At 56.5% G+C, this 24,768-nt stretch overlaps 1 protein-coding gene across 2 annotated transcripts in view; it reads left to right on the forward strand.

Moving 5' to 3' along the window:
- FAM214B (family with sequence similarity 214 member B) overlaps nucleotides 1–24,738 on the forward strand; it is a 33,326-nt gene extending 8,588 nt beyond the window's left edge. The window contains exons 1-10 of one of the 2 annotated variants that reach the window (XM_018077324.2): nucleotides 12,810–12,960; nucleotides 15,058–15,150; nucleotides 15,747–15,948; nucleotides 17,452–18,725; nucleotides 20,289–20,347; nucleotides 20,695–20,791; nucleotides 21,286–21,444; nucleotides 21,860–21,928; nucleotides 22,395–22,600; nucleotides 22,909–24,738. In XM_018077324.2, coding sequence (XP_017932813.1) covers nucleotides 17,631–18,725; nucleotides 20,289–20,347; nucleotides 20,695–20,791; nucleotides 21,286–21,444; nucleotides 21,860–21,928; nucleotides 22,395–22,600; nucleotides 22,909–23,062 — 1,839 coding nt within the window. In that variant the 5' untranslated portion in view covers nucleotides 12,810–12,960; nucleotides 15,058–15,150; nucleotides 15,747–15,948; nucleotides 17,452–17,630 and the 3' untranslated portion in view covers nucleotides 23,063–24,738. Of the gene's footprint in view, nucleotides 1–12,809; nucleotides 12,961–15,057; nucleotides 15,151–15,746; nucleotides 15,949–17,451; nucleotides 18,726–20,288; nucleotides 20,348–20,694; nucleotides 20,792–21,285; nucleotides 21,445–21,859; nucleotides 21,929–22,394; nucleotides 22,601–22,908 lie in introns of those variants that run through there. The other variant, XM_008927715.3, reaches the window with a different exon arrangement.
- The last annotated feature ends 30 nt before the right edge of the window (nucleotides 24,739–24,768 follow it).

Here is a 24,768-nt window from a genome sequence, read left to right on the forward strand (position 1 = left end):
TGCTTCAAGAGGTGTGGGAACAGAGGAGGCTAGCAATTCAGAGAGCTGCTCAATGTAGGACACATGGGTACCTTTAACTCTTCCCATCCATCACTGGGGTTCTCAGAGGTCTTACCCTACTGCCCACGCTGTGCCAGGGGCTGGGGGCTGCCCACCCTTCCTAGGGCCAGGGACAGCTGTGACTCAGTTTCCATGTGGCCTGAGGAGAAGGAGCAGGGTGGAGCAGGACCGGAAAGGGGCAGAGGGGAAGTTACAGCAGCTGGTAAGAAATGGCATTTCTGGGTGCTGCAAGGTGGCCCTACCCCATCCTGTCTGCAGAGCTGCTGTCTTGGGGTGCAGTGGTACAAGGCTGCTCTGTCTGCCATGGAGCTGGTGTTTCAGAGCGTTGCTGGGCAGCTCTGTGCCAGCTGAAAAGCTGGCATTTTTGGGTGCTGCAAAGCAGCCCTTGCTCAATACTGCCTTCTCCCGTGCCAGGGATCATGCCAGGAAGGGAGAGCTGGCTGTACCTTCCATCCCCTCTGCATTTCCTTGTGCAGGGTGTATAATTGCTCACAGTCCTATGGCACTGCTTCCTCCAATGTGTGACTGTGGACTGCTGATTAGGATGTGGGTCTGAGCTTATCTCAGACAAGGCAAGAATCAGCGTGCAGGCTGTGTAGGTAATGGCATGGCATCCCTTGCTGTCTCTCCTTTGCTCCTGCTCATGGAGCAATGGCTCTACCTGGAGGCAGGAGCAGAGGAGTCCTTGCGAGAATGATAAACCGGGGTGCCTGGTCCCAGCTGCTTCCTTCCTTATCCCTATTACTTCGTTGTAGCCCCAGATCTGCATGCATGGAGCATGTTTTGTAATAAACCTGCTGAACTGAGGGAAGGTAAAGCAAAACTGTGAAGAGTTGTGAGCCTGACCCCGGCCCATGTCGCTGCATCAGTGTGGGGCACAGTAGTTTGTAATGATGATGAGCATGGCCAGACATCCCTCCCACCCTGTTTTGTGTATCTTATGCATCCTGCAAGCCACCAGCAGATTGTTATACAGCTCTTTTGTAAGTGGAGGGTGGGTCCAGCTTCCCATCCATGCGATGCCTGGAACTGCCTTGCTTCTGTGAAACTCTCTTCATTTGAGGCAGTGCCCTAAGGGTTAAGCCATGGTTGTGGGATAGGGTTTGTAACAGGAACAAAGAGGGCTTTTAAGGTCTGTGTTGGGCTAGGAATAGAGGGAATGGATTGAGCCTTTCCCAGTGTGTTGAATTACAAAGGTCATGGAGACCCTTTTGCTGGGAGGCAGCACAGATCGAGGTCCCTGCTGGAACTGGGGCAGAGAAAAGAATTTGTGAAAGTCAGTGAGGGCAACTTTGTGGAGAGCTTTAAAACTAGGTGAAAACTGGAACTGTATCCTGAGAAAAATTATTATTGAACACAAGGCTGGAGACCTGCCTTGGGATTTTTGAGTGGTTTGGTTTTGTTCTGCCCCCTTCCCCCTATTGCATTTGCAGCTGCCCCCACACATGGTGCCTGAATTTGCAGTATCACTGGTGTACCAGCACTTGGGCTTCTCCAGCCTGCTCTGGGCTGGTGAAGGCAGCAAAAGGTAAAAGTCAGTGCCTGCAAGGGAGGGTCTTTCTAAAATGCAGAATAGGAGACAGTCCCTGGTGCATGCCTACCCAAGCTAAAACTGGATTTTTTCATGTGTAGTCAGGCAGGAAAGCCCAATTCTCACTGCTTTCCTAGCCCATCTGCTTAATGTTGTCTGCTCTGGATGCCCCATGGGGCAGAGCAGCAGAGGGTCCAGCATAAGGAGCTTGGGTATGGATGGATGGCACAAACCTCTGTTTCCCTTCTCACAACAAGGTAAAAAGAGAATAGGGATAGTTTCCATCTCGAGCTTCAGGTGGCATGAGCCAGCCATCCAATCCACCCAGTATATGTATGGAGGACTGACTGCAGGAGCATCCCCTTGCTGAGGGGTGTTAAAGGCTGCTGAGACAACAAGGGTTTCCAGCTTGCAGGAGGGGTGAGCGCCAGCTGTGAGCCACACAGTGTGTTTTCCAATTTTAGCAAACCTGGATTTGTGTCACTGCCCAAAAGGTGGCTTAGTCCTTAAAACTGTCAGGCTGGGTTAGCAGGCACTTTGTCCCCGGGCACAGGCATGCTCCCCCCATCTGATCGTTCATTTAAAGGAATTCCACTTCTGATCTTTGTGTTGGATCAGATGACCTTGAATGTGAATTTTGGAGCAAAGGACTGATGCTTTGTTGGGCTCTGCCTCAGACATGACAGCTGGTTCCAGGGAATACCTCACAAGGGTCTCTGCAGCTACCAGCTAAGTTAACGGCTGGGAGGCTGCTCTACTTTTTCAGCACCAGAAAGCCAGAACTGTGGGACCACACAGTGTCCTAAGAAAGAGAACACAGAAAGGGAACTCTTGGTTTGGAGCTCTCAGAAACCATAACTGTGCCCACCTTGGTAGCTGACCTGTTCTTGAAACCAGGAACCATTTCAGCAGAAGCATCAATGTCGTGAACTCCAAGAACTGGATCATCTTGACAAGAGAAGGGGCGTGCAGGGGAAGCTCTTGGAGCCTACAGAACTTTATGGGACAAAACCTTAGATTTCTTTGCCCTGAGAAGGAAGAAAAGGCTCTGCACAGGCATGGCAAGGATCAAAAATTTAAAAATCCAGAGAAAAGCAGCAATTCTGGCATGCAGTTCTGAGCTTTGGCAGAGAGTTGTTCTTTATGCCTATTAATATGTGACATCCCAGCCCAAATTATTGTCTGTTGCTCCCTGGCCAAAGAATGGTTTACTCTGGCCTTCATTCCAGGGTGTCAGAGCCTTCTCTCCTGGCTGGGGCTGTGTGACCCTGCTGGAGACATGATGCTTGACCGACTTGTCCTCTTGCAGCAACAGCAAGGCTTGTCCTGAGTAACCTTGCTGTGTGTCAAAATGCTTCAGCTCGCCAAGCACTCCTGGGTGAGAGGTACCAGCGTGACTTTGACCTGGGGGATGGGGAGAGGAAAAGAGGAGAGAAGAGCCTGTATAATCCCAGCGATTTTCTCCTATAGTCAATGGAAAATGGATCCTCCAGCTACAACAGGCAGAGGTGCAGGCCTGTGACCAGGTGTGCTGCACAGACCAGCATCTTCTGCCCACACCAAAGCTCTCCGGTGCTCCTTGACAGGTGGGTGTGCAGAGCTGCTCACTCTGCCTGCTGGGAGCTCTCGCTGGGCTTGACACAGCTGCACAGTGCCATCTCCCTCCTATCACCTGTATCTGCTCTGATCCTCTCTGAGAAGGAGACTGAGGTTAGCTGGGGAGCACTCGGAAGGGGTGATGCTGTGGAAAAGAGAAGGGAAAGAATATGAGGTAAAGCCTTTTTGAGCCTCAACCCTGAGCATTAGGGAATTGCCAGTCAGAGGAGCAGCCTGCAGACGTGTGTGCATAGATCATGTGCATGGTTCCTACTGTCCAGACTCAGGAACTGGCCAAGCCTGTGGGCCCTGCATGCCCAGTGGCATTAGCTGATGCCAGCTGACCATAGCCATACTCAGAAGAAGTCCTTTTGTGGCTCCTGTGAGACTCTCCACCCTTGAAAGTAAAACTGGGAAGAGGCACAGCCTGGGGGGGCATGTTTGGCTGTACCCAAAGGCAGGTTGGCTGGCAGATGTCTCACCTGTGGATCTGAGCTGCAGCAGTACCGGGTAACCCTCCCACAGCCAGCGTTGGGGGTCAGGCTGCTGGAGGGCTGATAAAAGGAGTGGGTTCGCTGGCAGACAGCCTCAGAGCCTGGAAAAAGCCCTCCCCCAGTCACTCCTTATCTCAGTGCTGGCACAGGACAGCACTCCCAGCCTGCCTCTCTGCCCTGTTTCCCCACAGTGGACTTGAGCCAGCAGTGTCACCTCCACCCCTCCTGCCACTGGGTGCTGCAGGAGGAGAGGGCTCTGGCATGGCCAGGCCAGGCTTCCTGCCCAGTTTGCTGCCTTGCAGAGTCTGTGCCATTGTTACACACACACACAAATACACAAACACTCCCCTTGCATGAACAGGCCTGTGGCAGAAATGGTGAGTTAGTCAGGAGGGGTTGAATCACTGGGGAATGAGTCAGCAGGAAGCAGAAGGCAGGTGCTTGTCCAGGACAGGGCTTTAAGAGAGCCCAAGGGTCTGGCAGCTTATGCCAGGTCCCTGGGAGGTGGGGTGAGGGTGCCGAAGGAGAACTGGGAAAGCCACAGGGCTTAGCAGGTGGAGGCAATGCCTGTGGCTTGGGAACAGGCTGGAATCTTAGCTACATGCTAAACCTATTCTCTGGCCACATCTCCAGCTGTGGGTATGCTGCTATCCTGGAAAGGCTTGGGGCATCCTTAGTACCCAGGAGGTACCAGAGATAAGCACTGCAAGAGAGAAGTGCAGCAACCAGGTATCCCTGCCTCCAGGGCATGGGGTGGATCTTCATCCCCTTGCAGGCTGTGGGGTGTCCAGCCAGCTCTGGGCAAGCTGAGCAGGTCTCTGTACTGGTCAGATCCTGCCCAGTAACCTTCACATCTTGTCTGAGAGAGCAAGTGCAGGATGGTAAATGAGCAATATCTGCTGGAGCAGAGAATGATGAACAGATAGCTCTGGATTGAGTAAACACAGCATGGAGGGAGAGCTGGGATGCAGATGATGTGCTGGAGATTTGAGGACGTGGTTTGTTGTTGGCTCCAAAATCCCTTGTGTAATCTGGGCTCTGCTGCAGACCCTTGAGAGTACTGCAGGGGTCACAGTTGGCTGCTTCCCTCATTCAAGGAAGGGACTGCTCTGGGCTGTTGTGTTTCCATCTAGCCCAGCTGGTCTCTGCAGCGTTGGACTCCTAATTGTCCTGCTCATCTCTCCTGAGGAGAGGTCTCTCGCAGGGAGGCAGGCTTGGTATCAGTGCTACAGGGGCAAAACCAAAGCACTCTCTGTCTAGGGCCAGACTTCTTGGAACAGCTGACTGGGGCTCCTGTCTCAGGATCACCTAGGTGTGTTGCAGCAGGCACTGGTATTGCTACCAGCAAGAGCAAGGATCAGATACTTGAACAAAAGCAGCCCCCACTAATCTCAGTGTTGAGGCAAGACTCTTTTTTCAGCATCCTCCAGGTGTGCAGGTGCAGGTACCTCTTGTCCTTCCTAGAGGCACTCCTGGCAGGAGGGAACCCAGCAGGCTCCAACAGTCTCCAGAGATGAGCTCTGGCTTCTTGTGTGCTGCCGTGGGCAGAGGCTGAAAGTGATGGGCTAGTGCAGCCAGGCAGAGGGGAGGCAGCAAGGTGGGCTCTCACTGCTGCTGGAAGCTGTGGATTTGCAGTGAAGCTGGAGCTGGGCTCTCTCGGGAAGTGCCCAGGGACAGGATGAGAGGTAATAGCACATGAGGGAAATTCCAATTAGATATTAGGAAAAATATTTCCCTGCAAGGCAGTTAGACTCTGGAGTAGGGCCCAGAGAAGGGAAGCAATCTACGCATTCGGTGACTTTCAGCCCTTGCCAGGGGCAAACCCCAAGCAATTTGCTTGAGCTTGACCCTGCTGTTAGCAGGATTGGACCAAAACCCTCTGAGGGCCCTTCCCACCATTGTTGTTCCTCAGTTCTGCAGTTCTCGGAGTGCTTGGCAATGTCAATGGCCTATTGGACCGACTGGCTTGGAGGGAAATGGAGGAGTCAGGGTGTTGTTCTGTCCTATCTTGGTCTCATCCACACAGTATTAACTGTGCCAGAAGATGGAGGCAGTGCCTTAGCAGCATTGCTCAGCTCATTGACTTGTCCCAGCCTATCTTAGCTGGAGCACCCATCTCTCTGAAGGTCCGCATTACTTCCTCCCCACGTGAGCACAAAAAGCATGTGGGCAGTGAAGCACAGAGTGTAAATCATTCTCCCTGCTCTGCTGGCAGCACAGAGCCATGATCTGTAGGGGGTGCTGATGTTGTTGGAAGGCTGGTGAGGATGCTGGCCCCCAGCCCTCCAGCTGGATGGGCTCCAGGTTTATCTTCCCCATGATGCCTGTCCCAGAGACAGCGGTGATTGGAAGGGAAATCACCAGTAGCCTTTTTAGAGGTTCCAGCTGCCTGACCATCCTCAGCAGATGGAGGATGAGATGAACCCAAAGGACTGTCTGGAAAGAATTATTTGCTCCCAGTGTTTTCTGTTTCTTTGCCAACCTTTTATTCTCACGGTTGCTCTTTTCCTGATCCTGTCCTTCTGCAAGAAGGCTGCTGGCAGTCTTATCAGCCTTGTGTTCAGAAACGGTCTCACTCTGCGATTTATTGTACCTCCAAGCTTTGACCCCTTCTGACGCTGCAGAAGCCTGTGTCTGGTGTGTCAGTGCTCAGAGGGTGTTTACAGTGTTTGCCCCATCCTGTCTGCAAGAGTAATGAACCAGAGCAAAGCGGTCTGCTCGTAGCCATGGTGCCTGGGTCAAGCTGGCCTGCAGCAGGAGCTACGTCTGCCCTCTCATCTGGCAGAGGCTGGGTGGATGTCCAGGCTCCCCAGATGCTTTTATATGGATTTTCAATGTCTAGGACATTGCCATGAACCTTTGTTAGTCCCCAGATCCCTTCTCAAGTTGCTCCTTTCAGCCTTTCCCTCAGGCTCATTGACACTGGGCTGTGATGGCTCTCACTTCCTCATCAGTCCACTTGTTACTCAGTAATGCTCTGGACATTCTGGTATCATTTGGATTATCCCTGTTACAACACCCGTGAGTATTGAGAGCAGCAGGATCTGGTGGTCTGGGCCAAGAGGCCCCTGAGGTCTGTTCCCAGCTGCGGGTACAAGTGCTGCCCGGCTGGAGATGAACTGGTTTCTGGTAGCACTTGGAGAGCTCTCAGGTACCTCACAGGCTCTGTCTGCCTAGCAGGGTCAGGTCTTGAGGGACATCTGTGTCCTCAACAGCATGGCTGCCACCAGAGTTGAAGGCGTTTTGGACCCAGTGTCCTTGGGTTGGTTTATGAGGTCTCTGAGCTTTGTGTGTTCCCACAGAAGCAGCAGAAAAAGACATGGGTGCAACAGTGGCAGCAGGCAGAGTTTGCCCAGGGTTCTTGCAGAGACTGATGTGGGAGCTCGTGCCCTGCACACAAGGGTTGTATGGGAATGCAGCTGCCTCTTGAGCCTGTCCCTGTTCACTGTTGCTTCCATGAAGATGGAGGATGCTGATATGCCAGTGCCCCAGTCCCTACAGGTTGCACGTGCCGGATAGCCCCAAGGGCACATCCTCTCCAGCCTCTTCCTGGTTTGAACCAGTTTTGTCTTCCTCTCCATCTCCATGCAACACCCAGGTGCCAGGTGGATTTCCCCTTCCATCCAGAGGGCATCCCTGGCCATGTGCATTGCTCAGAGCCCTGGCAGCCCTACAGGAACCCCTGTGGAGGGGGCGGCAGGTGCACTGGGCAGACAGCTCTGCTGTCAGTGGGACCCCATGGGTGGTTCAGTGTGTGAGGACTAGGAGGTTTGCCAGTTTCACAGGATGTAATAGGAGCTAGACTGGGTCTCCCACTGCCCTGTGTATGGATATGCCTGCAGTCAGACATGACAGTCCCTCCTACCCCCTTGTTTCCCTTCTAAGGGGCTTGTTCTCTCATGTGTTTGACTTCATTACGGGCAACAGTATGAGTGTTTACAGATGAAAACTGTGACACCCTTTTCCTAATTCCAGCAGGGTGTTTCTCACCTGCAGTCCTAAGGGAAGGCTTTCCTTTTCCGTGACAAGGAGCAGGACATTGAATTCATAGCACAAATCCTCCTTCCCTGCTGTAGCCCTGGTTGTGTCCAGCTCTTTACAATCAAAGATGGATAAAGCCTCGCCTTTATGGCCCGAATGCCTGTCCAGCCCATGTCATTGCTCTGGCCTGGGCTAGACCTGAGCTTTTCTAAATCGCTGCTGGATAAGGGTGAGTTGGGTGGGTGTGCACAGCCGTGTGTGTGTGTTTGCATGTGGTATCTCCTCCCCCTGTGCCACATACACATCTAGCACGGGGAGTGGAAAAGATGCTGAATGTCCCCACAGCTGCTGCAGCCTTATCTGCAGGCTGCAGCTTGGTAACCAAGAGGGAGGCCCGAGTGCCTGTGCTCAAGCACCTCCCTTGCAGGGCTCTTACGGGCTCTTACAGTAAAAGGAAGTGTATTGCAAGAGGGGCTGCAGTGGGGATGGGCAGTTCCCACCAGGCAAATCCTGTGTGCACAACCCTTGCTGCCCTCCCCACTGCAGACACTTGGCCTGCTCTCTCTGCCGTGTAGATTTGACGCCTGTGTCCGGAGCTGATCAGAGTAATTCAGCATCCCTGGGACTTTCTCCTCTGCTCTGCGGTGCCCAGTGACCATTTGGGGAGGTAGGGAAAGGTGATGCTGCCGTGGTTCTCTCAGGTGGGTCTCAGGGACTCATCAGAGGAGTGTGTGTGAGGAGGCATGGGCTGGTGGGGCTGCAGATGTGTGCAAACCAGGGGTGGGAGGAGAATGGGGTAAGTTGAGGTGTGAGCTGCAGCAATAAGGAGGCAACAGAGCACAGGTAAGGAGCTGGGGACAACCCTTGGGGGGTTGAGGAAACAGGGCAGGACCTGCGAGTGGTGGAGGTTGGGGTGGGTATGAAGAAGAGCACACTTGTGGGGATACAGAACCCAGCTGCCATGTGAAGGATGTGGGGAAGGTGAAGTGGTGTGCATCTGGGTTCAGGCAGTGTGGATGGCTACAGGGCGTCAGGGTACAGAAGGAGCTGGCTTGGTAAGGAGCAAAGAGGGGGCTGTGGATGCCTGGGGCTGTATACAGTGGTGAACAGAGAGAGAAGAGAGGTGAGAGCAGAGGTGGGAGCAAAAGGGATCCCATCACCTGCTGATTTCTGTGCTGTCTTCTCCTGGCTCAGAAAGCGTCACCCCACTGCCAGAGCTCCCTGTCAGAGGCTCCTATTTCTGTACCCAGCTAGTGGTGCTGGAGAACGGGCTGGGCTGTTCATGCTGCACATGTAGATCAGGCTTCCCATGGTGCACTGCCCAGGACAGGGAGCTGACAGGATGGGAGTTACTGTAAGTGGTTGCCTTGCCACTGGAATTGAGTTAAACAGGTTGGAATAGGGTTTGCAGGGCTTCTGATAACACCAACCCCAGGATGTTATTCCTCCTCTTGGGAGATCAAGTAAAAAGGACTATTACTGCTAACATTTGTGCATTACTTAGAATGGTGAGGGCCTAGTCCAGCTTGGACCTGGGGGATGCCTCCCTTGGACAAATACCCTTATCGAACTTGAGATGTGGCAGCCCTGGTCATGGCCAGAGACCTCAGGTGTCATGCAAGCACAGAGCAGAAGTGGCCCCTTTGCCAAGACCCACTTGCCTTCTCACAGCCATCCTGTAACTGGCGACATAGGCATGTGACTTTGTAATCACCAGTGGTGGAAAATTTTCCATTGCTTGCAGTTGGCATCAAGGTCTGACCTGAAGCAGCCAGTCTGCACGGTCACCCAGTGGCCAGGGTCCCTGTCCCTCAGGCCACCGCCCCTGGAGAGGGACAAGAGGACTGGAAGGGAGCTGGCCAACATGTCCCTGTGCCTGGGTGGCCAGGGGCTCACTTTCACTGCAGGTACTTTCTTTGTTGCCTCAGGGTGACAGCTGAGGCCACTGTGGTGCTGCAAGGCCAGCACCCTGGGGCTCCCCAAGGCTGGCAGGCGAGGTGCCGGCTGCACCTTCCCCTGTGGACGATGGTGCACGGCAGCTACATCAAGGTGAAAGGAAGCAGCTTTTTATGAAGCAGAGCCAGCCCGGAGGAATTCGCTGCTTGTGGACAGCTGTTGTCCTGGGCCTGGCTTGTGTCCTCCAGCACTTCCCACTCGGCCCTTACTCGGGGAGGGGAATGGGAGCTGCCTGCCCTCCGGACTCCCTGTGCCGGGCGAGTGGGTGCCACCTCCGGCTCGCGGGGCTGAATAGCCGCGGTGGAGCCCAGCAGCATCCTGCTGCCTCTGCAGGGATCCTCTTGGGCAGCGGAGAGTTTTCCCCACCCCCAGCTCTGCCGCTGCCTCTTTGTTTTCTGGCAGAAGCCTCTGTGCCTTTTCATTGCCGTTGAGGCGCCGAGCAGGAGCCTACATGTGCCGTGTGCGCGTCTCGCCGGGAATGTGATGCGGGCTGGGAAGCCTGCCGGGCCAGGCATCTCCCCTGCAGGGCTGCGGAGGCCAGACGGCAGCTTCGGGGTCTCCTTCCCATGGACTGTTCCTCCGGTCGAGCAAGGCTCCGAGGCCGCTAGTCTTCTTCACAAAACCCTGTTTCGCGTTGGCAGCGCTTCTGCACCTTGCCACAAGTAGAGTAAGTTGGATGGGAAAGGGCCGGTCCTCAGCTGGGCTCTGCTGGGCACTCGTGCTCTCCGCTGTGGTGCTCCCTCGCTCCCGCTGGGAAGGCACCTGAGATTAGAGCAGCGCCAGGAGCTCTGGAGCTGGATACAGCGGTGGCTGAGGATTGCTTGTGCTGCGCCTCTCTCCGTGTATTTGATCTCTCGACTTCCAGCAGGGACTGAATTCCTGTGCTGGATTCTGGGCTCGGCTCTTGTGAAAGGATCCAATTATTTCAGAGCTTTGAGCATCTCCATTTGCTGCCCATATTTGCGGCGCCCGGGTCTGTGCTGGCTGGAATTCCAAGTGATTAACGTGGCTGTGACATCCCTCCTAGGGGTGTTATCTTTGCTCGCTGTCCCCCATCGCCCCCCTCTTCCTCCTCCGGCAGCGAGCGAGCGAGACAGGCAGGCAGAGACAAAGGTCTGTCCTCAACCTGGGCTGTCCTCCCTGTAAGCGGCTGCTGCATGGGATTTCCCTGCCCTGCCTGCTGCAGGTTTCCTGGGCTCCCGGTCGAACGCTGGAGCTGGGCAGCCGTGGGGCTGTATTGCTGAGGTTTGAGCCTGCTGGGCTGGGTGGGCAGGGGGTGCTGCCGGCTTTGGAGAGCTGCCCGATTGTCCTGCCGGATTTTAAGCTGCTTTTCATTCTTTGACTGTGCTTTCCTGGGAAGAGGGGCAGCCGTGCATGGAGGGGAGGCTGGCGGGGAGAGGTTGGACGTGGGGGGAAAGCTATACACAGGTGGCCGTCGCATAATGGGATCTGCCTGCAGACCCTGTGAGCCCCCCTTCCCAGTTGGCGGCTATTGTCAGCATCGCTGGCTGCACGAGAGGCACCTGGGCAAGGTGTGCAGAGGCGATCCATGCCACGACGTGGGGCATCGGAGGGAGAAGGGGTAAGTCCCTGGGCTGGGAGCTCTGCTCCGGCTCCCCCACCTCCCGGGAGAGGTTTCATTGTGTTATCCTGACTTAGCCGAGCAGAAGGGCTCAGTCCCTGCGGCACCTGTGTGTGGGGCTGGGGAGGCGTCGCATGTTGCTGGGCAGACCTCAGCCCCTCGGGAGCCTGCTGCAGCCTGGACCCCCAGCAAAGTGCCCTGCAGAGCGGGCTGCTCTGTCCCCAGGGGCTTCTGCACCCCCGTCAGTGCCCCCTCCTACGGGATGGGAGGGAGGAAGGGCAGCAGCAGCACCTCACGAACGCCGTGCTGCGGGCAGAGGGAGGTGTCGGATCTGCCTCTGTAGAAGCTGTGTCTGGTGGTTTCCAGGAGCTTGCACTCCTAACACAGGCACTGCCTCTTGCCCAATCCTTCCCCTCTGGGCTCGGGCTTTCCCTCCATTACTAGCAGGGGCCAGCACTGAGTGAGGCTCTGCAGCTGCATAAATCTGGCATGGCAGGAGGCCTCCTGAGGACCCCCAAGAGCAGCACTTGCCCTTGCAGTGGGACAAGGATGCTCCCTCCCTCTGCATCTTCTCTCACTCCCTCCCCTCGTCCCTCCCCCTTGTTTCCACCAAGTGTGAGCTCCTTCAACCCCAACCTGAACTCCAGGATAGTGCCAGAGCCATGGCTACTGGTCATCTTTCCCTTCAGGCGCAGTTTACTCCTCTAGCATCTCTCTAGCCAGCTTCTCCCCAGGATTGCCACCTCTCCTGTGGACAGTGCTGGAGGTAGTCTGTCTCTCTCCTGGTGGTGATACGCCTGATCTGTCATGCTGTGCAGAAACCCTTCTCCGGTGGCAGCATTACTGCTAGTGGTGCCATCCCTCAGGGTTGTGACGGAAACTTTCTGCCTGCTGGCACTTTGCAAGCTCTGCTCTAGACTGTGCCAGGGAGCTCCTGTGTTTGCACTTGCACTGGTTAGATTTCCTCCCTTCTCCCTGGGTTCAGATAGGACCAATGGAGCTGTGATTTATCCTCCAGACAGTCTGTTTCCAGCAGTTTCCGTTGCCTCTTCTCTTGCCTTGTGCTCTGCGCATTCTTAGAATGACTATATGCCCTCTTGTAATGACAGCCCTTCTACTTCCTGGCTGTGTGGTTCCTGCTTCACCCCCAGTGAGGCTGGAAATGTCTCCTTACCACTTCTCAGGAGACGAAGCAGGAGAGAGGGAGGCAGTAAAAGCCAATTAGGGGTTGGTTTGGGGTTTTTTTCTGGTCTAAATGGTGGAAGGACTCCTTTTGGCTCTGTCAGCCCCCGAGCATGGTGCTCTGCCCCAGCCAGCAGTGCCCAGGCCAAAACCTCTTCTCCACTAGCCATGTGTCCCCTTGACTGGCTGGCAGTGCTGGTCTGGGAAGCCACATGGATCCCCACTGGGCAAGCATGGCCCCTTCAGGCATAGCTCTGGCTTTCTTCCTTGCACCAGTGCTAAGCTGCCAGCCCTGCCAAGCTCCCCTTTCCAAGGGCTCTGCAGATCCTGCCCCATGACAGACACCTCCCTGGCTGGCAGAGCTGCCCTGCACCCATCCCACCTCATTTCTAGCTGGCACAGTACAGCTGAAACAGCAACAGTCCTTTTGCAGGCTGCAGGCATGTGGTACAGCTGCTGCATCGCCCAGACAGGGACCCTTCCTCACCCACCATCCTGCACTGTTGCCACCAGGCTGACACCATGGTCTGTTAATCCTGGGTTCCCCCTGGATGTGCTAATAGGAATGGAACCAGCAGGTAAGCCAAGTCTCATGACCCTCTCTGTGTCATTCTGTGTCAGGATCTAGTGGCTTGGTGTCCCCAAGGAACAGAGTGTTTCTGTCCCAGTGCCTGGGACACACTCCCTCCCTGCAGGTGCTTTGGCACTGGGTGTTTCTTGGCTGTTGAAGCATGGTGCCCTTCCCCAGGCAAAGGAATAGAGGAAAGCTGTGCCTGGCATAGCTCCAGATCCAGGTGCTGGGAGATCCTGGCAAAAGCACAGGGCCCCTCCTGTCTTCTGAGCACTGAGGGGGCCTGGGAGCCTGGCAAGAGCAGGGCAGAGAGTGGGAGGAGCTCTGGCTGGGCTTCCCTCAAGAGGCAAAGCCCTTTAAGTCATATTTGAGAGTCAGACCACCAGCACAGGCTAAAACACTGGCAAAATCAGCATTACTTGGGCTTGAGAGGGCCAAACCCTTGGCTTGGGCATGTGGAGTCCCATGTGCTGCATCCAGGGGATGGTACCTGTGCTGGACCTGGACCTGGCTCTGTCCCATGCGTGTGACCAGAAGGGGGGCTCTGGCAATGCCTGGCTCAAGGGGAGGAAAAGGGAGAGATGATCAGGTGCTTTCTCCTTGTTGTCCCTGCTTGGAATGCAGGAGTCCCTGGTCCTGGTGTTGTTGTCTTGCTCTGTGGGTGCTCTCAGAGGCTGAGCCCTACCGAGAGCTGGCTGGGAGTGCCCTGGGAGGCAGAGCTAAACACAGCTAAGAGAACCTCCCCTGGACACAGTGTCTTGCATCTTGAAGAGGGTGCAAAGCAATGCTGTGCTCCAGCTGCTCTCCATCCCAGGCTGATGGGCACTCCTCCGGGGGGATGTACAAGAAGATCCCAGGGTGTAATTGAAGACACTTTTGGGTGGGCTGAGGAATTCTGGCATTTTCCAACACGATACTTCAAGTAACAGTATCTGGGCTGGCAAAACATGGTGCAGCCCCCCTTGCGTTCTAGGTCTCTGCTGGGGTGGGTTTGTGGTGTCAGCAGGTCAGCCTCTCCTGATGGATCCATTCTCCTGAAAGGCAGCTGCTGTTGGGGAGCAAATGGCTGTGACTTCGGAGGGCGTGGGAAGGAGAAAGAAAGGATTCAGGTGAAACTGTATTTGTTCTGGCAGGGACACACACTTTCTCCCACTGCACCACGATGATTCTTGCTGTTGGTTGCTGATTTTGCTTCCCAGTGGTTGACTGTGCCACGCAAGTCACGGTAAAAGTCTCCCCCAGAGATGGAGGAGGGAAACAGCAACCTTCAAGGCAGGCAGAGCACAGCATGTTACCACCTCAGCATCCACCAGCAAATGAGGGCATTTACTTGCTTTCCTACATGCTTTGGTGCAGGCCTCATGTGGGGTGCAGGAGGAGCTGGTCTTTGCAAAAAGCTTGTTGAGGTTTTGGACCCGAGGTTTATTATGCTGCAACATTGATTTGCCCAACTGCAAGTGCCCCCTGGGTGCCAGTGTATTTTATCTCAGCAAGTCCTGCTCTGGCTGGTTGCTGTCAGTGCCCTTCCCCACTACTGCTGACAGTGGCTTTTGGGCTGTCCGAGTCTGAGGGACTGGCCCTGGCAGCCTGTAATTACAAATCTTATTGGAAACATAATGAAAGAACAGCCTGTTTCCTGGGGCAGGTGAGGTCAGGCAGTGAGCACAGTGAGTGACCTGCTGAAGCTGCCTTCCCACCTGCAAGATGGTGGGATGCAGAACTTGCCAGACCAGGGTGCCAGAGGGGGTTTGCACTTGAATGTTGGTGCCTCTGAACATCCATTTGAGGTTTTTCTTCATTTGCCTGGCCGTGCTGTTTCTAGCTTTCAGAGCAGTGCTTGCTGCTAACATGGGATGCCCAGATGGTGACTTCCCTCTGGATGGCTGCTGCAGCGAGCCCCCATTTGAGGGATGCATGTGGAGGGAAGTGGGGAGGGCAGGCACCTTTTCCTCCTTCATCTGGAGGTTCCTGGGCTGGCAAAGCCCGTGAGCTGCCCTTCCACAGAGGTGCTGAGGGTGGAGGTGTCCTAGGGCTCCTGCCCACTCTGAAGATGTTTCGATATGAGCTGCTGCCTGGGCTGACTCTCCTCTCTGCCCTCTTTCAGGCATCAAAGCTGCAGTGCCGGTGGATTATGACTGCAGGGGAGCTGTGTTGCATCTGCAAATCTCAGCTGTGCATCAAGGGCACATCTGAGCAGGTGAGTGCTGTGCACATGAAAGGACTGTTGTCTTTGTGCTGGGGAAAGCTGGTGGGGGGTCATCATGGCTCAGGGCTGTCAGGCTCCTTGTTTCTGCCTTTCCTGACTGTCACCTCTTATTGGAAGAAAACAATTCCAAGCTCTTCTCCTTATCTGTAGGGCCTGAAGTGTCCTGTGCAGTGGGTGGAAGGGGGAGGAGGTGAACATGAGACCAGGAGCTAGCTGGAGGCCCAGGGGTTGCTGCAGTGTCTTGTAAAGCAAGGCATGAAATGGTCACCAGAAAGAAAGAGGAATCTGTTCATATGCACAGGGTTTCATACAGGAAGGCATGCAAAGGGGATGTAAAATACAATCCAGGTATGAGAGTTCACAGCTTAGCTTAAAGTACTTGTGGTTAAGTGTCAGTCGGGGTGATAGCACTGCCTGAGATGGTTGAGATGTATGTGGCCTTTGGTTTGGGTGGTTGGGAAAGGCTGAGACTAAAAGCTGCCTTCCCTGGCTGTGTGACCCCGCAGAGGGGCAGTACCCTCCTGCCCTACTCCTGGAAAGCATCTGAAACACTGCAGCCCTGCATGTTCCACTTTCCATCCCCCCAGAGCCCCTGTGGACACTGAAGAGCTGGAGAGGACGTTGCAGAGGCTCGGAGGCACCCCGTGATGGTGGGAGCCATTCCACGGCAGCCACGGCGCTTCTGGGGGGTGCCTGACTGGCAGGTGTCTTCAGCTGGTTGTGCCAACGACCGCCTGCTGTGGGACAGGGAAGTTAATCCGGAGATAAGCAGGGTTCTGCTGCAGAGGGGTGAGTGCGGGGGGCAGCCAGGGCAGGCTGCACTGGTGTGGGCTACACAGAGGGGCTGAGGTTGGCAGGGACATCTGGAGGGTGTCTGATCCAACCCTGCTGCTCAAGCAGGGCCACCTAGACCCATTGCCCAAGGCTGTGTCCAGATGACTTCTGAATATCTCCAAGGATGAAGACTCCACTACCTCTCTAGGCAACTGTTTACAGTGCTCAGTCACCCTCAAAGTAACAAAAAAAATTGTGTTTCCTGATGTTCAGAGGGAACCTCTTATAGATATAGATATATATATATAGATAAGATCCCCCTGAGCCTTCTCTTCTCCAAACTGAACAGTCCCATCTCTCCCAGCTTTTCTCACAGGACAGATGCTCCAGTCCCTTAATTTTTCCTTGGTGTCCCTTTGCTGCACTCTCAGGTGACTTCACCAGCGCTGAGCAGAGACAAAGGATCAGTTCCCTTGTCCTGCTGGCAATGCTGTGCCTAGTGCAGCCCTGGACACTGGTTTTTCTTTGCTACAAGGGCACATTGCTGGCTCATGGTCACCAAGACCCCCAGGGCCTTTTCTGCTGAGCTGCTTTCCAACCAGTCAGCCCCCAGCATATCTTGATGCATTACTTTTATCACTCCTTTTAAATAAAGTTCCTGGGCTCAACCATCCTGGCCTACCACTTTGTGGCAGGGTCAAAATACCACATGCAGCCTTGCTCTCCAGATAGCCTTGATTTACCTGCAGAACCAATTTCCCTATTGCTCACTCGCCCCTAAGCCCTTGCTCCACATCAGGCAGAGCTGCCAGGCGTGGGCAGTTTTTCTTCAGTCTGCTGAACTGAAAAACTCCTGGACAGGATTCTCACAGCTCTCAAGCTGGGCTGAACCAAAAGCGAGGTGCCATGCAGCATGGAGGAGGCCAGGCCCTTGGGGCTGGCAGGAGTGGGTGGATGGTGGCCCTAGTACCACCCAGATGCTGATTTAGGTGGTGGAAGCGCCTGGTCCAAGCTGGCAGAGGTAACAGGGATGCTAGGCCAGGTTCCTGTCCCTCCTGTGGGGCTGGCATTGTAGGGCACCAGGTTGTCTTGGCCAGCACTGGGAGATCTTGTTGCTGTTGCCCAAAGGAGGGATTACAGGCCTGAGTCCCTCTGGGACTGGTCTGACCTGCCTGACTCCTGTGCTCCAGAGCACCACAAGCACGTCAAGTCCCTGGCAGAGGGCAGGCCTCTTCCTCCCCACTTGTCCAGACTTGTCCCCAGTAGTCTCCTGCCTGGCTGGAGACTTCTCTCCTTGCCCCGGCTGGGAAGGAAGTGCTGAACCTGCAGGTGGGTGATGCCTCAGGGTTCCCCAGAAAGCAAAACCAGCCTAATTCCTCTTCCTGTCCCTGGAGCGGGAGGTTCAAGTGGGGCTGTGTGAGGAGCTGCCCGTATCCCGCTAAGTTTCTTGCAACCAGAAGTCTGGATGAGGGTAGGGATCCCAGGCTGATCTCCATCCTCCTACCCTTCTTTTTTCAGATGCTGTGCTGCAGACCACTTCATAGTGGAGGGCTCAAACAGAGATCCTGAGCAAGGGGGGTCCAGCTTCCACCCCCTGCCCTTGCACCCTGACCTGTGGCACTTTACAGTCCCACTCCTGCTGCTGCATGGGCTGTTCTGACTCTGGCTCCACTCGGAGTCCAGGCAAGTGAGGCTCCATGCGGCACATCCACACAGAGACGTCCCTGCCCCCGGAGCGCAGCACAGACCCCAGCCTGTCCCGGCCCAGTGGAGAGGCGCCCTTGGAGCCCTCCTCGCAGCGCTGCACCCACCGCAGCATCCTCATGGGCTACAACGAGACAGAGATCAAGCGCCAGAAGGTTTACCAGGTCTCCATCTTCTCCCATCTCTCCAGCTCCTCTGAGAGCACGGAGCAGCGGGCAGGCAGCCAGCCGGCTGTCAAAAGGGGATACCCTGAGCAGCGAACTCTGGAGGGGGGGCGAGATCCCAAACGAACTCACTGGGGTGACAGGGGGGTGGAGAGCAAGCGCGATGGGGGCCCTGGGCAGCCTTCCCTGGACGATGACGATTCCTTTGAGGATGGTCTGCTGGTGGAGGAGTTATCCCTGTGCGGCTCTGCCCAGCACTTCTCCCACAGCGGGCTGCGTGTGGTGGAGCACCGCTGTGAGGGCAGCCCTAGCCACAGCCCCAAAGCCAGCAGAGAGGACAAGTCACAGTATGTTTCCTCGTCCTCCTCGTCCTCCTCCTCCTCCTGGCCCCAGCACATTGCTTGCAGTACTTTGCACATGAGAGACAGTTGCTCTGTCTCATCGGGGGATCATCCCACAGACTATGGAGAAAATGGGGAGCCAGCAAGTGGCCACAATGTACTTCACCTTGAATTGCACAGTATTGCACAAACAACCCAGTTGGACTCTGGTGGGAAGAGAGAGAAGCCAGGCAGCAGCCCAGCTCACAGCAGCAGGGCTGGTGGAGAAGATGAAGGGTCAGTGGTGGGCAATGGGTGCAAAGAGCCCCCAGCTCCGCAGACAGCGCTCAGTCCTGAGCCCAGCAACCTGAGCTTCCAGGAGACAACACCCTGTGGGAGCAGCCACTTCAGCAGCAGCTGCCCAGCCAAAAGGAAGTTGCTGCCTGCTGGTGAGGTTGTGGCCGACTCCTGCTCTGAGGATGAGAGCCTGTCCCCACCGGCAAGGAAGAAGAGGGTCCTGCCATGCCACCCCGTCCCCACAGCGTGCCGCAGCACTGATGCCAAGGGGGCCCCTTTCTGGAATCACCTGCTTCCTGCTGCCAAGGTGAGCATTGCTCATGGGGGGGGGCAGGGAATGGCCTGGGGATACCCGGAGCTCAGGACTGTCCTTGTGGGCAATGTAGTCCACTGTGCCCTGTAGTGTCCTAGTGCTGCAGCACTGGTGTGAGCAAGGCAGGAGCTGACAGCCAGCCCCAGGACACATGGTATATTTCAACCAGCTCTTGACATCCTGTAGTCACTGGATTCTCTGCTTGCAACCAGCTTTCTGTCCTGGAGAGCCTTGCTTGGACAGGAGACAACATCCCCATGGCAGTGAGAGCTGGACACATGGCATAGGGCCATATGTGGTGTCTGATGGCTTCATGTTAAGCTGGATATACCAGCAAGCTTGGGAAAAGCATCTGGCCTCTGCCTGCCTGATGAGCCAGAAGGCAGATGTGTGGGATGGCTTGAACTCCTGGCCATGATATCCATTAGAGCAAGGGTTTGGTGGCAGGGAGTGGGACTGGACATGCTCTGACCTAGGGGCCCAGTGTTGTGTGCACAGATGTCACTGGCTTTTCTGCAGCTTTTGGCATGTCCTCAGGGTACCACAAGCTCTCAGGAATGGGGCAGACCCCCAGTGTTTGCAACTACCCTGCCAGCTCAGGAGTTGCCTGCGATTCTTCCCTTCTTATGTGCCCTTCTGACCAGCTCCCTGCCCTCTCCCTGTCCTGCCAGCTGAAGCTGCAGCAGGCTCATGCCATACTTGGCATGCTCTTGTCTTTACCCGGGGCATCCCATGGTGCAGGGATCTGCAGGAACTGATGGCAGAGGCACCGTAGCTTCTTGCTGCTTGGAGCTGGGACACACCATCCAAGGTGCACAGCTGCATTCCTGCATGCCTTTTTCATGACTGTCCCCCAGTCCAGCTGCCCCCAGCACTGTCCTTGCAGAGTGAAGCCCTCCAGCAGCTTCCCTGGGTTTTCCCACCCGGTCATGCCAGCCAGCTCCATCATCCCTTTGTGTTGTGCTGCCCTTTGTGTGGCTTCCAGAAGGGAAAACCCCTGAAAAGGGGACGTCTTTAAAAGGAGGCTGCAATGTAGCTCTGGCTTTAACCCCCCACCTGTAGCTGTAGGATCCTGGCTGTGGGCAGGGGTGGCCATCAAGCCCCTTTGCCCAGTGACACTGCTGAGGACTTTGCATGAATCACCAGGGGACTGAACTTCTCCCAGGCTGGTCGGGGAGTTTCCTTGTACGTGTCACTGGTCCCTGGGAGGTTCAAGGGGGTGTTGGTTCATGGCTATGGCTGGGGGTGTCTTGTCACTGGGGCTGGTCCTGAGACCTACTTTGCAAGGTGGGAATTGTGTGCTGCACCCTCAGTTGGCTACCAACACCCTCATCCCCAGCTGAGTCACTCTGGGATTTGGGCTGCCCCACATCCCCACCAGACACCCCAGTCCTCATGCTGCCCTGCTGGCTACCCCTGCAGAGGCTTATGATGGCTCTTCATGGACAGGAGCCAGTTCCATCTGCTGGGGCCCTTGTGGGGCTGTGGGGCAGGGCAAGGGGTGCATGGTCCCTGATCGCTGCCCTAACACAGTTCTCCATTTCGTGTCCCCTCCAGAGTTCTGCAGATTGCACTGCAGTCGGGAGGAGGCTGAAGAGCGGGCTGCGCCTCAAATCGTGAGTGTCCTGGCAGCCCTGTGGGATGGACGTGGGGGCTCAGGGTGCCTGGCCACCCCTGCACCCTGCAGCCCCACGGGAGATTCAGGTTGAGTTGAGTCCTCTTCCCTGCCCTACCCTGCCCTGCCCTGCCACAGGCATCTCTCCTCCACAAGACCCCAGGCTGTGGGGCATTGGGGGGTTTCTTCAGCACCTGGGGAGTAGTAAAGTGGGTTCAACCCCCAGCAAAGAAAGGGATGGGAGATCTGGAGAGGGATCCACATTCCCAGGGACATGGAATGTCTAGGGAATGCATGCTTGCTAGGGGTGCATGCTCTCCAATCCAACACCAATCTTCTCTCTCCAAGGCGACATCTCCGGAGCAGCCTCCGGAGGGGCACCAGGTCTCCCACAGCACCCTGGGCCACCACCACTGTCAGCCATGCTCTGCTGGGCAACTTTGAGGTAACAGAGCCCACCTGACAGGGGGAGGTGGGTCTTGGGGACTCCTGGCTGGACTGGCAATGGGTGTGAGAGGCTGAAACTGATGGGAACCTGGCTGAGGGGCTGGGCTGATGGAAGCCTGGATTTGGGGCTGGGCTGATTGTCCCCAAAGGGCATGGCATGCAGTGGCCATCACACAGCCACCAGCCACCAGCCACCAGCAGGATGGCTCAGCCAGATCCTTGGGGAAGGCAAAAAAACTGGATCCTGCTGAGGTGGCTGCTGTGAGGCTGAGCCAAGGCACTCTTGCTGCTTCACTGTGTTAGATGGCTGGTTTTATCCCAGTTCAGGGTGGGTCTCTGTCAGAGCCAGGGCCCCTCATGGGTGGTCTTTGGACATGTGAGGGCAAGTCAGATAGGTGGGTGCAGTGGAGGTGGGGGTGATCTCACCTGGAGCTTTGAGGCAGGGGGAAGGACTGGTGTTTGAAGCTCCCTAAAGCTTTCCTCCCCTCTCAGGAGTCCATCCTGAAAGGGCGCTTTGCCCCGTCGGGGAGGATCGAGGGTTTCATGGCCGAGATTGGTGCCAGCGGCTCCTACTGCCCCCAGCACGTCACCCTGCCCGTTGACGTCACCTACTTCGACATCTCTGAACACAGCGTGCCCTCACCTTTCCTGGTGCGTGGATGAGGGAGGGCTGGCACTGTAGGGGAGGGTGAGTGGGACTGTACCCTGGCACCCGGGGCACCCTGGGCACCCCTGTGGAGAGTGTGGCTCAAGCAACCACCTACCCGTGCAGATGACTGGCTGTGCCAGGAGCAGTCTTGAACCCAAAAAGCAAAGAGGGAAATAAAGAGGGCACATGCACAGGCAGATCACTGCCCCGATGCCTCATGGTTGTGGCTTCGCTATCACCTCCTCTCTGTTGCTGCTTGTTCATTCCCTGGTTTGGAGAGGAACTGAGCTGAGCGTCTTCATGCTGACTTGTGCCAGGTGTTCCCAGCAAAGGGGGGGGTCTCAGCCGCGTGGTGGGTCCCAGCTGGGCTCTCCCTGGGCTTTCTCCCTCTCTCACATGCTGTTTCTTTTGCTCCAGGGAGTGATTGACTTGGAGGCCTTGGGAAAGAAGGGTTACAGTGTCCCCAAAGCTGGAACCATCCAAGTGGTGAGTCATTCTCTGGCCTCCAGTAGCACCTTGGGGACAGGGCTGGGTGGGCTCTGGTTGTCCCCCATTGGGCTGGGTATGCACCATTATGTTGTTAGGCAAGGCAGCAGGCAAAAAGCTTGTGCAGAGGGGGTACAAGGCCACCAACACAGCACAGCAGAGTGGAGCATGAGGTCCTGGGGGTAGAAGGTGGTGGGAGATGCAGGGAAGGAAGAGACTGGTGAGGAGGGACAGGGTTTTGGCAAAAGAGTGTGTACATCCAGTGGGGATGGGATGGGATGGGATGGGATGCATGGAGGTGGGTGGAAAGGACTGACCTGTGACCCCCAGGCTAAACCCTCTGGGGCTGGTGTGGGGCTTTCTGCATCCTTGGGTTGGCTGCTTCTGCTCCCAGATGCCCTATGCCTTCCCTACAGATCCATCTGTGTGCCCTTCTCAGTCTCACTCCCTACCCCTCTACCCCCAGACCTTATTTAACCCCAACAAGACTGTGGTGAAGATGTTCTTGGTGACATACGACTTCCAGGACATGCCAGCCAACCACATGACCTTCCTACGCCATCGCATCTTCCTAGTGCCCGTGGGGGAGGAGGAGGGGGCCACCGTGGCCTCCAGCGACCCACTGGGCACCAGCCCACCCCGCAGGGTCCTCTGCTACCTGATGCATCTGAGGTAAAGCACCTGCCCCAGGGTCACCCCTGGGTTCCTCTCCAATGTGTCCCAAGCCTGCTGGACAGGAGGAAAGGTGGCAGCCTGACCCTGTCACCCTGGGGAGGAGCAGGGACCGCCTGCTCCTCCGGGATGGTTGCAGCTGCCACCCTGCCCAAGGGCAGCTGTCTCTGTCCCTCCTGAAGGCAACCAGAGTGTAGCCACCTTGACCAGGGGCCAGAATAGTCAAGGGGGTTGTGACGCTCACTGAGGCTGCCCTGCCCTTGCCTGGGAGCCTGACGTCCCTCAGCCCTGCTCTTGTCTCTGTGCAGGTTTCACAGCTCCAAGTCGGGGAAGATCTACCTTCACGACGACATCCGGCTGCTTTTCTCCCGCAAGTCGATTGAGGTGGATTCGGGGATCCCCTACGAACTGAAATCCTTCACAGAGATGCCCAGGAACCCCTGCTACTCGCCCCGGGCCTGACTTTCCTCACCCCCCAGGGCTGCTGGGGAGCCTCCAGTCCAGCACTCCGGGGAGAGATGAGTAACAGGCCAGCAAGCAAACACTGCTTTGAAACATCGTCCACCCTCCTGACCAGCACGGACACCACGCCCTGCAGCAGGGCTGGGATCACCCAGGGGGCTTCACCCAGAGGGGCAGGGGCTGAGGAGCAGGCCTGGCACTGCAGGAACATGCCCAAGCCTTCTGCTGGTGCTGCTCCCAGCTTGGAGACTTGTCTGTGGCTGAGGTGGATGGGAAGTGAAGAGTTGGGCCCGGGCTCTGGGTAAGACTACCCACATTGGCCCTGGGGGTGGAAGCAGAAAGTGTGGAAGGGTTTGTATTTATTAGTATTTATTGTTGCTGGGAGCGCAGAAGAGGCTCATGCATAGGACCTGAGGTGCTGTGCTTGTTCTTCCCCCTGACCCTACCAGTGCAGGGCTGCCCCTTTTGGGGCAGGTCTGTGGGGACTGGGAGGGTCACTGGGGAAGGCAAAGTGACCCACCTCTTGGCCTGGGCGCAGCTCCCAGGCCAGGGCTGTGTTAAAAGACTGGGAGAGGCTGGGCCTTGCTGGGCACCAGCTCTGCAGGGTCAGCCTCACTCCAAGCAATCCTCTGACTCCTTTAGGGCAAGGCAGACCCCATGGGGTCAGTGGCAGTCAGGGAAGTGGCCATTGCCCTGGTTCCTAAGGCTCAGAGACACGGCTGTCACGTGGATGGGGACCTGGGGCTCTTTGCAGAAGCATTGGGGATAGCCCTCTCTGGGCAAGAGCCTCCAGAGCACGTGCACCGCGGATCTGAGAAGATTGCCAAAAACAAGGAGCCTTTCACCATTGGCAGGTGTGGGGTGAATCCCAACCAGGAGGCAGCTTTGGGCAGGGGTGTGCCGGCAGCACCATCAGGGGCTGGAGGATGGGCAGGACCTCAGTCCCTCGGGAGAGGGGAAGCAACAGGGACATCAAACTCTGGGCCCTCGGGAGGGGGTCTGGGGGTGACCCCAGAGCAACACTGGGAGTGCTCCCCAGTAGGAGCACTCTGGGGAGCTGCAGGCCAAGCCCAGGGAGGTAAGGGGGGCAGGGGTGAGAGGGTGAAACAAGCTGGAACATACCTCGTCTGTATCACCCCTCTTCCTGAGGTCTCTGCAAGGCTCCCCAAGCCCCAGACATGTCCCCCCACAGGCTACCTCGGGCCCCCCTGGATTCCCGTTGCTTCCCACGGATCCCAGGCCGGGGCGTGGGGATGGGCCGGGACAAGGGGAGGCCTGGGAGGAGGTCCTGCTCTTCCCTGCCCGAGGGCAGCCGAGGGGACTCCGGCCCTGCTGGGCTGGGAGAAGGGTGGGGGCCTGAACCCCCTCACACACGCAGCGGGGGCTGAACCTCCCTCCCCCTGGGGGCTGCTCGTCCCACACCCGGGGCCCTGAACCCACCAAACACCCGGGGCCTGAACCCTCCACACCAAGGGACTGAGCCCCCCAAACACCAGGGGACTGAACCCCCAAACATCGGGGGCCGCTTCCCCCCCGCCCTGGGCACCGGGGGCCGCCATGACACCGGGGCCTCTCTCGCCCTCACGACATCGGGGCTGCCCCTTTCGCCGCGGGGTCGCGAAGGCCGTGCCGGTACTTTTTCGTGTTCGTTTCTATTTTAATAAATGCCCGTTTGGAGCCCGAGAACAAGCCCGGTGCTGCCGCTG

The sequence above is a fragment of the Manacus vitellinus genome, unplaced genomic scaffold (genome assembly GCF_001715985.3).
Source record: "Manacus vitellinus isolate BGI_N305 unplaced genomic scaffold, ASM171598v3 scaffold_36_pilon, whole genome shotgun sequence".
Classification (NCBI taxonomy): domain Eukaryota; kingdom Metazoa; phylum Chordata; class Aves; order Passeriformes; family Pipridae; genus Manacus; species Manacus vitellinus.